Genomic DNA, 12,158 nt, shown 5'->3' on the forward strand with positions numbered 1-12,158 from the left:
AGTCGTGTAGTTTTCACGTAGGCTCATTCCGTTCCAGAGAGGTACACTGGCAGTTTTTAAGGAGGTGAGGGCTAGTTTTCAGGAATGGAGAGTGGTATTTTTCATACAGGTAAGGGGCAGTTTTTCGGATCACAGGGCAGCGGTTTTCCCAGAGGCAGTCAAAGGTATCACAGACACCAACCAATGAAATTGGCCTTGTATGTCCGGCTTCTCTTTGTCTGGCTGTTGTCCCCAGCCCCTGGGTCACGGTCGGACCTGGCAGAGCGTCACCTCTCTGTGTGGCCGAGTGACACTCAGATGTAGGTGCAGACACACAAGCGGGGTGGTGTTCACTCTCCTGCTCGTGGACACGGGGACATTTTTAAAGAAACAAATCCTGAGCCCCGACCGCTCTATGAGAAAAACAACTTTTCAGTAAGTGGTGTTGGGGACCCTGGACGTCCCCAGGCCCAGGAGGAGTTGGGCCCTCATGTTACGGCAGATGCTGAAATGAAGTCACGACGACCCAAAGACCTACCTGAAAGGTCTGAAGACAACAAAGGCCCTGGAGGGTCAGAGGGGACGTCTCATGATGGTGGGTGGAGTTTGGAGCCTAGGTGACATGGGTTACCTGGTGGTGTCTGTGTCTGAGTGTCTCAGGGAGCCCCTGTCCCCCGTGCATCCACGGTACTTCGATGACAGGGGTTCTCCTTCCTGTGGTTACGAGTTCCAGTTGGTGTCTGTGTCTGTGTGTACACGTGGCCGCTCTGTCCTTCTGTCTGTGCATCTCACTGAGGCGGGTCTGTCTGTACTCAGTCCTGCGGCTGCTGGAAGCAAGGTCGGCTTTGATCTGACAGAAATTCTCTCCTTTTCCCAGTTCCAGAGAGCACACACCAGCTCTCTTCATTCTGTTTAATCTTCCCCGTGTCAGTCTGGGCATCATCATTGTTGCCAAGGTCAAGAAGCCAAACGACGGAGGATTCCAGCCCGTGAGCAGTGGGCCCCCCAGCGGGGCGCACTCTGAGTTGGAGCCACTGGAGGAGAGTGACAGCCCGGGCTGGGGGCAGGTCCGCGCACTGCGTAAGGACCGGGCAGGGCCTCTGCGGGGTCTTCCCGGTTCTCCCCGCTGAGGCTCAGGTCCCCACAGGGTGACCTGAAGGGAGAACAGCCTGGAAGCCGTCACGGTGCTGTCTCCGCTGAGCCCCAGGCACCTGGCCTCAGGGACGACCTGCCCCTCGGCCATCTGAAGGGTGGGCGCTTTTTTTGGCATTTCCGTTCCCTGGCTGCAGCTGGGTCCCTGAGAGCCCGTGTGCTCCCGGGAAGAAGCTGGAGCAGAAGAAACGCGGTAATTGCATCGTCCGCTAGGGGCGCAGTTGTAGGGAAGGGCCCCTGGGGCAGCCCGTCCTCGCTAGACCCCGGGGTTCCGGCTGCCCTGGGGCGGTTCCCGCCGCCAGTGGCCCGCCCCGAGGACCCGCTTGGGGTGCCGCATAAGTGAAACTACCGCACCCGGCTCCGCTGCTGCTCCGGAGCGGGGCTCGCTCCGGTCTCTGCGCTCCCTTCTCCCGGCTCTGTCGCCGCTTCTTGTCGGGGCGCAGGTGGGTGCCAGGCGCTTGGGGAGGGCAGAGCCCGACAGCGGGGCGGGGGTCGCCCGGGGCTGGACAACATCGCGGACAAAGTGCGAGCTCTGAGAGGAGCCGGGACGGGGGTGGTGGAAGGGGAGACCAGTCCTGTTCTGTTCCACCCCCCGCACCCGCATCCTGGGTGGGAACGGCTCAGGGTGCGAAGTCTCCCAACACACGAGTGGCCCCGCGTCCCACTCTGGCCGGACCGAAGGTGCTCTACGGGAGAGGCCGTGGTGGGGAACAGAACGCGGAGCTCAGCTGAGCTTCGCTAGTAGCCCGGTTCCTAACACGCCCGTAACCGACCGGTTGTCGGCGGGGCCTGGCGACCCCGGTCTCCGGGCAGCCAGTGGTCGGGCGGCCCGGGATCGCCTTCCCCCAGCTCTGCGGAGCAGAAGGCTCCGGGCAACCAGGCTGGGGCTGTCTCCGCTCTGCGTTGTGCGCGCCCTGGTGCAGGTGATGCTGGCCCTGGGGAACCTGAGGGGGGCCCCCAGTTTTCCGAGGGGACTAGAGACTGCCCGCATTCCGCTCGCGCCTCGGTGGAGCCTGTCTGCAGACTCCCTGCTTGCGAGTCGCTGGGGGGGGGGGGGGGCGGGGGTGTTGGGAGGCTGGGAGGAGGAGCAGGACCGGTGCTCTGGGCTTAGGGGCGCAGTTGCAGGTGCTGCTACAGCCAAACCTACCCCATCGAGTGTGGCCGGAAAGTTTCTTTTAAGAAGCCTGGTGTTTTATTTGCTAAAAATCAACTCCGGTGAGACAGGGCAGACGTCGGTATCTGGACCACTCGGCTGCCCTGCACACTGGCCGGGAAGATGCAGAGGGCCCTGGAGAGGAGGGTGGGCAGGGGCTCTGGGGTGCACACTCAGCACCCCTGTTCCCAGAGCTGCAGCGTCTTGAGAAGAGGTGAGGGTGAGTCAGGTCCCCAGCCCCTGGGACACATGAAGCTAGGTTATCAGTACAGAAGGTTCCAAGGAGCCAGGAGCTGAGGGTTGGTGCTGTGCTGGGGACAGGCCGCCAGGTGCTCTGGCACCTCCTCAAGCACAGGCTGCAGGGACCATGTGCCGTCTGTGGCCTGGCCCCCACCTCACCTCTGTCCTACCCCTCCCTCAGGCTCCTGTGTGTGCAGAGACCGAGTCCCGGAGTGCAGCCTGTGCGAGCCTGGCTCCTTCTTGGCCCCCTGCAACCAGGAGACCTCGTGCCTGCCGTGTGCCGAGTGCCAGGAGGGTGAGTGGGCTCAGTGAGGCTTGGGGGCCCCTTGGTTTCTGCAGCCCGCACCGTGTCCACCCAGCTGGTAGGAATCACCCCAAGGGCAGGTGTCACAGGTGAACAGAGTGTCTAGGTGGCCAGGGTGCCCTGAGTCTGTGGAGGAGGCTCGGGTTTTGCCACCTTCCCACTCCCGCATTTCCTGCCACCTTGGCAGCGACCCTCCACTCACAGTCCCCTGCACAGGGTTGGGGGGCTTAAATCCAAGCAGGGGATCAGGCCAGTTCGAAAGGCCGCAGCCTCCCCCCAGCACACATGTCTGCCTCAGTGACGAATAAGCAGCAAGTACCTCCTCAGGACCCAGGGCACAAGGGACCTGAGGGAACCTTTCCAGAACATGAGGGTCAGAGAGGTTGAGTGACCAGCCTACCCGAAGACAACTGGGGACTCCTCCCACCTGTGGCCGGAAACTCTGGGCAGGGGTTTTGTAAGGAGGGAGAAGGAAGGAAAAAGAACTTGAGAAACTGGCACGGGAGGTGCTGAGCATTCTGCACTGAGGGGCCGTGTGCAAGCAACACAGGCTGTGCCCACGACTGCTTCAAGGTCAGCAAGCATCTGGGAGCTGAATGTCTGTGGGTGGGAGTCAGTTCCTGTGAAGTCCAGGTCTGGAATTCTCGGGCACACGGGCTGTGTCCCTGCGGTCACATCTAGGTGGGCAGGTCGTCCTGTACCTGCTGAGAGAGGGTGGTAGAGACAGTGGGGCGGGTTACCAGGTGCGTGCCTTAAAGATGTGCATGTAAAGATGTCTGTGACAATTATTCGTAAAACATAAAAATCTAAACCAACACACACACACACACACACGTCCGTTGGAGCCGGGACCTGCCACACGGTCTGACCACAGAGGGGGCCCCAGACCACGTGTCTCTTCTTTGGAGAAATGTCTGTTCAGGTGGTCGGTCCATTTGCAAAATCCGGTTGTTTGGGGGGATTTTTTTAATCTTAAATGATTTGTGTTCTTTGTTTTTTGTTTTTGTTGTTTTTTTTAAGAAAATCTTTTTTTTTAAAGATTTTATTTATTTATTTTTAGAAAGGGAAGGGAGGGAGATAGAGAGAGAGAGAGAGAGAGAGAAACACCAATGTGCGGTTGCTAGAGGTTCTGGCCTGCAACCCAGGAATGTACCCTGGCTGGGAATCGAACCTGGGACACTTTGGTTCCCAGCCCGCGCTCAATCCACTGAGCTACGCCAGCCGGGGTGATTTGTGTTCTTTGTTCATTTTGGATACTAACCCCTGGCTGACCGCATGGTCGGCCAAGGCCTTCTTCCGTCTCTGAGTTGTCTTCTCCCTGCGTTGCTGCATCCTCTGCTCTGCGGACACTGCAGTTCCACGTGGCCCCATCTGTTCGGTTTCCATTTGCTGCCCCCCCCCCCCGGTGGTCACCCACAGAGAGACAGTGTGAGGGGCGGCGTCAGGGTTCGGGGCCTGTGTTTCCTCCAGGGCTCTGGTTTGGGGTCCCATTCACATCATTCACCAGTTTGTGGTCCTTCCTGTATACGGTGTCAGGAGGTGACCCAGGCCCGGTCTCCTGCACGTGTCTGTCAGGTTGTCCCAACGTCTGTTGAAGAGACTGTCTTTCCCCCATTGTATGCCCTTGCCTCCTCTCTTGTGGGCGAATTGTCCGTGTAGGTGACACTTCGTGTCTGGCTGTCTGCTCTGTCCCAGTGATCTGCGCGTCTGTTTTGTGCCAGTGCTGTGACATCGGGGTGCAATGCATTTCATTTGGTTCTGTATTTAGATGGTTTTTTGGTCATGTGGTGTCCTTTGTGGTTCCCTATAAATTTCAGGATTCCTTGTTGTCCTTCTGAGAAGAAGGCCATCGGTGTTTTAACAAGGACAGCCTGAGTCTGGGCTTGGCTTTGGACAGCAGGGACAGTGTGACAACTTCTGGGAAGAAGTGCAACCAGAGAGCGGACAGCCTGAGCCCTGACGGCTGTAGGAACCGAGAGAGGAGACAAAGAGGGGACACGCGAAGGGGGACACACTGAACTCAGGGTTGGCAGGAGCAACTCTGTCACACTGTCCTCGCTGCCCAAAGCCAAGTGCAGAGTCAGGCTGTCCTTGTTAAAACACTGATGGCCTTCCTGTCAGAAGGACAAGAAGGAATCCTGTAATTTCTGCTTTTGGACGCAACCGCAGGAGGGGCTGACGACACCTCCCTCTGGTTCCCCATCACTGCTGCACGGAAGTGCACCCGGTGTCCACGTTGTGTCCTGCGACCCCACTGCCTTCATTTCCACGTTCTCATGGGATTTTGGTGGGTCCTCAAATGGTCCTATGTACTGCGTCCTGCCGTCTGTGAGCGGTGCGAAGGCTCCTTCTCCCTCTGATTTGCTTGTTTTTTGTCTCTGTCTCACGTGACCGCTGTTGCTCGGACTCCCAGTACTCTGGTGCGGGGAGGTGGTGAGAGTGGGAGTCTGTCTTCCTCCTGATCGGAGAGAGGGAGCTTTCGGCTTCTCACTGTTGGGTGTTGTGTCTCTAGGAATTATGTTTTTTTTTTTTAAGATTTTATTTATTTATTTTTAGAGAGGGAAGGGAGGGAGATAGAGAGAGAGAGAGAGAAACATCAATGTGCGGTTGCTGGGGGTTATGGCCTGCAACCCAGGCATGTACCCTGGCTGGGAATCGAACCTGGGACACTTTGGTTCCCAGCCCGCGCTCAATCCACTAAGCTATGCCAGCCAGGGCTGGAATTATGTTTCTTTAAATATTTATTTTATTTATTTTTAGACAGAGGGGAAGGGGGGGACGAAGACGGGAAGAGAGCTCAACATGTGGCTCCCTCTCACGCCCACCCCCTACTGGGGACCTGGCCCACAACCCAGACATGTGCCCTGAGTGGGAATCAAACTAACCACCTTTTGGGTCCCAGGCGGGTGCTCAGTCACTGAGCCACACCATCTAGGTCAGGAATTATGTCTTTAACATACATTTTATTTACAATTATAACAAATTGGATGCAATGTATACATTTTGCTATTGTAGATTTTACTAATGAACAGAATTAAATATGAACCTTTGTGTTAATGCCAGCTTTTCCTGAGAATAATTCCTGCCAGTGTAATCCATGGGACTAAGGATAAACTTGTTCAGCCCTGGCTGGTGTGGCTCAGTGGTTTGAGCGCCGGCCTGCAAACCGAAGGGTGGCTGGAGGATTCCCAGTCTAGGACACATGCCTGGGTACATGTCTAGGGTATGCGCAAGAGGCAGCCACAGAGGGATGTTTCTCTCCCTCTTTTTATCCCTTCCTTCCACTCTCTAAAAGTAAATAAACAAAATCATAAAAACAAAAAAACTTGTTCAGGGCATTTAGTATGCAACAATGGACCGAAGAAAAACGTAGGAATTACCTTCTGGAGGGCGGGCACCTTGAAGCTAGGATTCCCCACTAGGTGAGAGTTCCAGGAGCCCATCTGCATCCATGACCAACTGGCGTTATTGTGAGAGGCTGCGTTGTGCTTCTCTGATTTTTTTGACGACTCTTCCAGAGCACTGGCCCATTTCACAACGGGTGACTTACCAGTCCCCCTGCCCACCTGCGCTGAGTGTTCAGCAGTTTTTGACTAAAAACCCACATGCTCCATCCTCCCTATTCCCCCGATATCACCCAGAGTGACTGTTTTTCCTTCCTGAGTGAAAAGAGTCCACAAAAGAAAAGAAACATCCGGACCTGTAGTCCGTGAAACAAAACGGCAGAAGCTCTAAGAGGCCTTAGAGCTGCCAAGTGGAGAGAGTGATCAGGGCGATGGAGGGACGTCCCCACGGGTGTCCCCCATCCAGGGGGAGCCTGTGAGGGGGACCGAAGGGTAAAGGTGTGAGAATAAAAACTCAGTTTTTATAAGTAAGTTCTCTTTTTGGGTCGCCCCTTGTGTACATGTGGCCAAATGCATCCACAAGAGTTCACATTCGTGTGAAAAACAGCATGTAATTACCATTCTAAGTTATTTAAATTTCATTCCTTCATGCTTTATATTTTAAAATGGTCTGTGATAGGAATGAAAAGCAATAAATATCCTCCCAAATATGTGGAAATGTGTTCTCCTCTCTGGAAACTTTTAGACTTAGACCATTCAGGTAACTTAAAGCACAGGGGGCCAAGGCCCTGGGCTTCTGCCCTGGTTGACACAGAACCCCCTAGGAGGGGCCGAGCAGGAGGGAGGTGAGGGGTTGGGACCCACTGGCTACTGTGCAGAGCTCGGCCTGCAGGGGGCAGCAGCGGGATGGAGACTCAGAGCCCAGGGTCCTGCCTTCCTCAGAGGGTGGTCTGGGGGTGGGCACCTGGCTGGGGCAGGGAAGTGTGGGCAAATGGGGGGCTTCTGAGCAGGTTCCTCCAGGAGAGCCCGGTGCTCCCTGCTGGCGAGGGATAAGGTACCTGCATTACCGCCCCATGTGTCATGGCTGATTTCCATGGAGGGATCCAAGGTGAAGAGACCCCCAGGGCACATTTGCAGAGGAGGCTCTCGGGTCCCCAGTGATGGCAGTGGTGCCCGGGTCGGCCCTGGGCAGGCAGCCTCTCCACGTGGAACCCTCCTCCTCCTTCCAGGTGGTCCCTGCTGCCCAGCCCCTGCTGGCCTCTCTCTGTGCACAGCAGGTCAGGATGGGGAGGTGCCTGGTACCCCGTCTGCCTGCCCTCCCTGTGTGCCTCGCCGTGGTCCAGCTGCTCAGCCCCTGCTCAGGTAGGACCGGCTATGCGTCTGTGTGTCTGCATCCTTTCCCTTCGGGCCCAGCCAGAACCCTGGACTCTGCCCACCCCTGCAAGGCCCGTCCACACCGTACCTGTGTGAGGACTGAGTTCCTGTCTAGGTGTCTGTCACCTCACCTCCCTGCCTGGGACACCCCCTGGCCCTCTGGCCCTGCTCAGTCTGACGGCGCCCCCTTCTGATGACCAGCTGAGTTTGCAGTGGTCGGACCCCCCGAGCCTATCCTGGCCATGGTGGGTGAAGACGCAGACCTGCCCTGTCACCTGTCCCCGAAGATGAGCGCTGAGACCCTGCAGCTGATGTGGGAGCGACCCAGCCGCAGGCAGGTAGTGCACGTGTACGCACACGGGCAGGAGGACACGCCGGCAGAGCAGTTTCGAGGGAGAACTTCGATTTCACTAGAGGACGTCACTGCGGGGAAGGCCGCTCTCCGGATTCGCAACCTCAGCGTCTCTGACAAGGGAACCTACCTGTGTTATTTCCAAGATGGAGACTTCTATGCAAAAGCCCAGGTGGAGCTGCAGGTGGCAGGTGAGCCTCAGGCTTGTTCCAGGCTCCTTTCCCTGGGCGGGGGCAGAGGCTGCAGACCTACCCCAGAGCACGTGGGCTGCTCACCAGCATCCGTCCCCCCGTCTCCATCTCTGTTCCTCTGAGGCCTGTGATACACCCAGGGGTCCCCCAGGGTGACTTCCTCCTACAGCCATTACAGAGTCCCCCATGCCGCCCACCCGTCTCAGAGGGGAGAGGAGGTCGGGGACAGGAAGGAGGAGAAGCCCTCCCCGCAGTGGGTGGCACATGGGTGTTTGGGTTCAGTGTGATTCAGACCCTGGCTGTGGGGCCTCAGGTGCCCGCTGCTGTGAGTCCAGGGGTCTGACCTGCAGGGACAACCTGTGGAGCCCGCGTCCCCCACCAAACCCCCGGGAACACAGCTGCAGGTGAACAGGTTGTGTCCATCCTCGGTGCAGTGAGGGAGGACGCTCCCTTGGGGATGGGGACACCAGGGTGACTCAAGAGAGGGGGCGTCAGGGAGGACTTGGTGCGGTTTCGGGGTGTGTGGAAGAAGTGCTGGGCTCTGGGTGGGACACGGTCAGGATGGTGCGGGTGTCACTGGTCACTCACACCTGGCACAGCGAGGTGGGTCACTGCACACGGTTCCTGTTTCCTCTGTGCTGTCACCCAACCCTTCCATGGCCTTGACGTGGCCCTGACCCACCCCAGTGACGAAACACCTTGTCCGCGGTGCTGCCCCACAAACTTGCCTGTGTCCGGGCATCAGTTCTCCTTCCCCAGACATATCCCTGCCCTGTGGCTTCCAGTGCGTGGGGGCTGGTGGAGCAGGGACGGTGTGGCCCCCTGGCCTTGTCCCCGCACGGCCCCTCCTCAGCCTGCTGTCCCTTCCTGCAGACCTCGGCTCCCCTGACGGATCCCTCCCTGCAGGATTCTGTGTGTTCAGGTCCTCAGAGGGCTGCCTCCCCCTCCATGTGTTCAGGGGTGTGGGGACGGGTGGCAGTAGCTCCCCGCTTCCTGGCGCTGCATCTGCTGTCTTCCGTGGGACAGGTTCCCCTCTGCACAGCCTCGCTGTGGACACTCCCGGGGGGAGACCCTGGAAGGAGAGCCCAGCAGCCTGGCAGTGAGGGCAGCAGGAGCCTCCCGAGGGGCCTGGAGTACGAGTCACTGCTAGGGTGACCACCGGACACTGTGTGTGTATTCTGTTCACGGGAGGGCATGGCCCCCACAGGACGGGCAGCACGGACAGGGGCAGTGGGGTGGGACCCACTTAGGCCGAGGCGCACCACCTCCATGCTTGCCCAGGGAGGGGTGAGGGGCTCCTCCAGGGACCAGCCTGTCTGGGGCAGGGGGAGGGGAGGCTGCGGCAGTCTCTAAGGGGACTTGGGGGAAGCAGCCTCTGCTCTGGCCCAGAGCCCCCTGCCTCCAGCTCGAGGGTGCAGCCAGGGTCAGGCAGTGGCCCCATCGGGGATCAGTCTCTGCTGCACAGCCCACGCTGGGAGCAGCTCCTGGTCAGTCCCTGCTGGGCTCATCAGTGTGGGTGCCCCTCCCTGGTGAGGAGACCCCACCAGTACAGAGGTCTCCCCACGGTTCAGCTCACTTCTCCTCCCCAGCGCTGGGCTCTGACCCCCACATTGACATGACGGGCCACGAGGCTGGAGGGATCCGTGTGACCTGCACATCTGCCGGCTGGTACCCGCAGCCCCAGATCCAGTGGACAGACGCCAGGGGACAGAGTTTGCCCTCAGAGGCAGCATCTGCGGCTGCAGACCCCCAGGGCCTTTATGCAGCCTCAGCCTCTTTGATCCTGGAAGACGTCTGGGGAGGGGGTCTCCTGCGTCATCAGAAACCCCCTGCTGGGCCAGGAGAGGTCAGCCAGACTTTCCATCCCAGGTGAGTGCCCTGCCCCCTGCCCTGGGCTCTGAGGTGCCCCACTGGGAAGGCACTGCGTTCTGCTGCTGACGTGGGTCCCTGTGTGGCACACAGCGGGAATATGGGGCCCCTTCCCCTGAAGTGATTTATGTCACAGACACCTTCTGAGCACTTCCTGCCTGCCACACACACTGCCAGGCAGTGGGACGTGGGGCCAGATGGGAAAGTTCAGCAAACACACCAGGAGGGGAAAATAGTTACAACCCAAATCTCAGTGAAAGCGCTAATATCCTTACAATATAAAGGAACACGGTGGATAAAAGAGCAAAAACGGGAATCCTCAGTTCCCAGGAAGGTAAAACTCCCAGGAGGATGCAAAATCTGACGGAACAGGGAACTATTTCCTCCTGTGAATTTGGCAGCAGCAGGACAAACTAGGTGGTGGGCGCCCTCTGGTGGCGGGCTGTGGGGAGACAGCCCCGTAGCCGTCTGTGCTCCGGGTGTTGGATGGTGTTGGTGTGGGTCGGCACCCGTGCTGTGGGGGCGCAGGGTCGTCTGCACCGGAACTGCTCACTGACTGATGCAAAACCCATTTCTGGGGACCACCCAACGGGCCAACCTTCAGTGGTGGGATGTAAGTCCTGTGACCGGGTATTTTTAAACCAGTGATCCCCGGGACAAAGGGCAGAGCCTGGGGTGCCCACCGGAGGGGACCCGGTGTGCAGTGGGCGCTACCCTGTGGGAGAGACCCCGGCCTGCTCGCTGTGCTGGAGCGCGCAGGTCACGGAGACACAGGACGGGTCGGACACCGTCCACAGGAGCCACATAGGGGCCTGATTTCGCTGTAAACAGGATGAAATAAACTATTCAGTTTTCAAAACTGAATGAACCCTGCGTGGCACTCACCCTGCGTCAGGCACTGCATAAGCACTAACTTCATGCTCTCCCTGATCAGGACGCAGCAACAGACGGTTACGTCATTAGTTCAAGGTCACAGCGCTGGTCGGGCAGGAGACCCGCGATTGGAACACAGGTCCCCAGCCCCAGAGTCTGTTCTTCGTCACCAGGCTCTGCTGACTGGGGGGGCAGATAGTCAGTGTGTGGGGGGGTGCAGAGGGGACATCAGTGACACTGTGTGTGCGTCCTCGAGCTCCCTCTCATCCCATGGGGGCGGAGACGTTTCAGGAAAACCGTCCTGACTGTGTGGCAGTGAGAGTCTGGGCGCTCTGGGGACAGAGAGATCCCTTCAGGGGCTGACGCCATCCCTTTGCAGGTGCCTTCTTCAGGGACACACAGCCTTGGACGGTGTTGCTGCCTGTCCTGGTGCTGGTGCTATTTATTGTGGTGGTGGTGTACTTGCTGTTGCGACACTGCAAAAGGAACAAGGTGCCATCTCAGGATGAGGAGAGAGAGCACGAGGTGAGAAGGATGCAGAGCTGCGGGGTGGGGGGGGAAGCGCCAAGGTGAGGCCCAGGTGCAGGAGGTTGCCACCTCCCTGCCCTGCCCATGCCCACCACCCAGATCCTCCTCTGCGTCCCCTTGACGGGACTTCGTTTTTCTGTTTATGTCCAGAGACGCTGCAGGACCAGTTCGGTAAGTCCCCATCCCCGTCCCTGCACGTCCCCAGTGTGCGCAGCTCAGCCTTTCCGGCGGCATCTGCTCCCCCCTCTAGAGCCCGGAGCGGCCGTGCTGGGGAAGACCCCACTCTGCTGGCCTAGACCTCGGGGTGCACAGGGGGGCACAGAGGGCACGGGGCTTGTACAGCTTCCCAGGGCTGGGAAACGTCCTCCCCAACTCGGGGCTGAAAGACACAGAACTGACCATGTCCCGGATGTGGAGGCCACAAGTCTGATCCAGGTGTTAGGTCGGAGGGTAGGGGGGCAGCTTCCTCCAAGGCCCTGGGGGCAGGTCCCGCTCACCCCATGCACTCACCTGGTTTCGGGTGGCCAGCTGTCCTGGGTGCTCCTTCGGGTGGGCACCCATCAGTCAGCACCGGCCTCAGTCCTCACTGGCCTCTTCCCCGGGGGTCCGTCTCCTGATGACCCTCAGTGGGCACTGGACGTAGGGCCCACTCTCGTCCAGTATGGTTCCCTCGTCTGCAAAGACCCCGTGTCCAACCAGGCCACATTCCTGGGTCCCAGGGGTCTGGATGCAGACCTGTCTTGCTGGGTTCAAACACAGCCCCCATGTCTCAGATTCCCTGCAGAGTTGGGGGGACACC

At 58.7% G+C, this 12,158-nt stretch overlaps 1 protein-coding gene across 1 annotated transcript; it reads left to right on the forward strand.

Moving 5' to 3' along the window:
* Nucleotides 1-1,422: 1,422 nt before the first annotated feature.
* On the forward strand, nt 1,423-11,655 carry LOC118501459 (butyrophilin subfamily 3 member A2-like). Its single transcript, XM_036030031.1, has 6 exons — nt 1,423-1,574; nt 7,402-7,534; nt 7,748-8,089; nt 9,679-9,801; nt 11,211-11,356; nt 11,512-11,655. The coding sequence occupies exons 2-6, from the start codon at nt 7,456-7,458 to the stop codon at nt 11,653-11,655; spliced, it is 834 nt and encodes a 277-aa protein (XP_035885924.1). The 5' UTR covers nt 1,423-1,574; nt 7,402-7,455.
* The last annotated feature ends 503 nt before the right edge of the window (nt 11,656-12,158 follow it).

Source organism: Phyllostomus discolor, chromosome 6, assembly GCF_004126475.2.
Source record: "Phyllostomus discolor isolate MPI-MPIP mPhyDis1 chromosome 6, mPhyDis1.pri.v3, whole genome shotgun sequence".
Lineage (NCBI taxonomy): Eukaryota > Metazoa > Chordata > Mammalia > Chiroptera > Phyllostomidae > Phyllostomus > Phyllostomus discolor.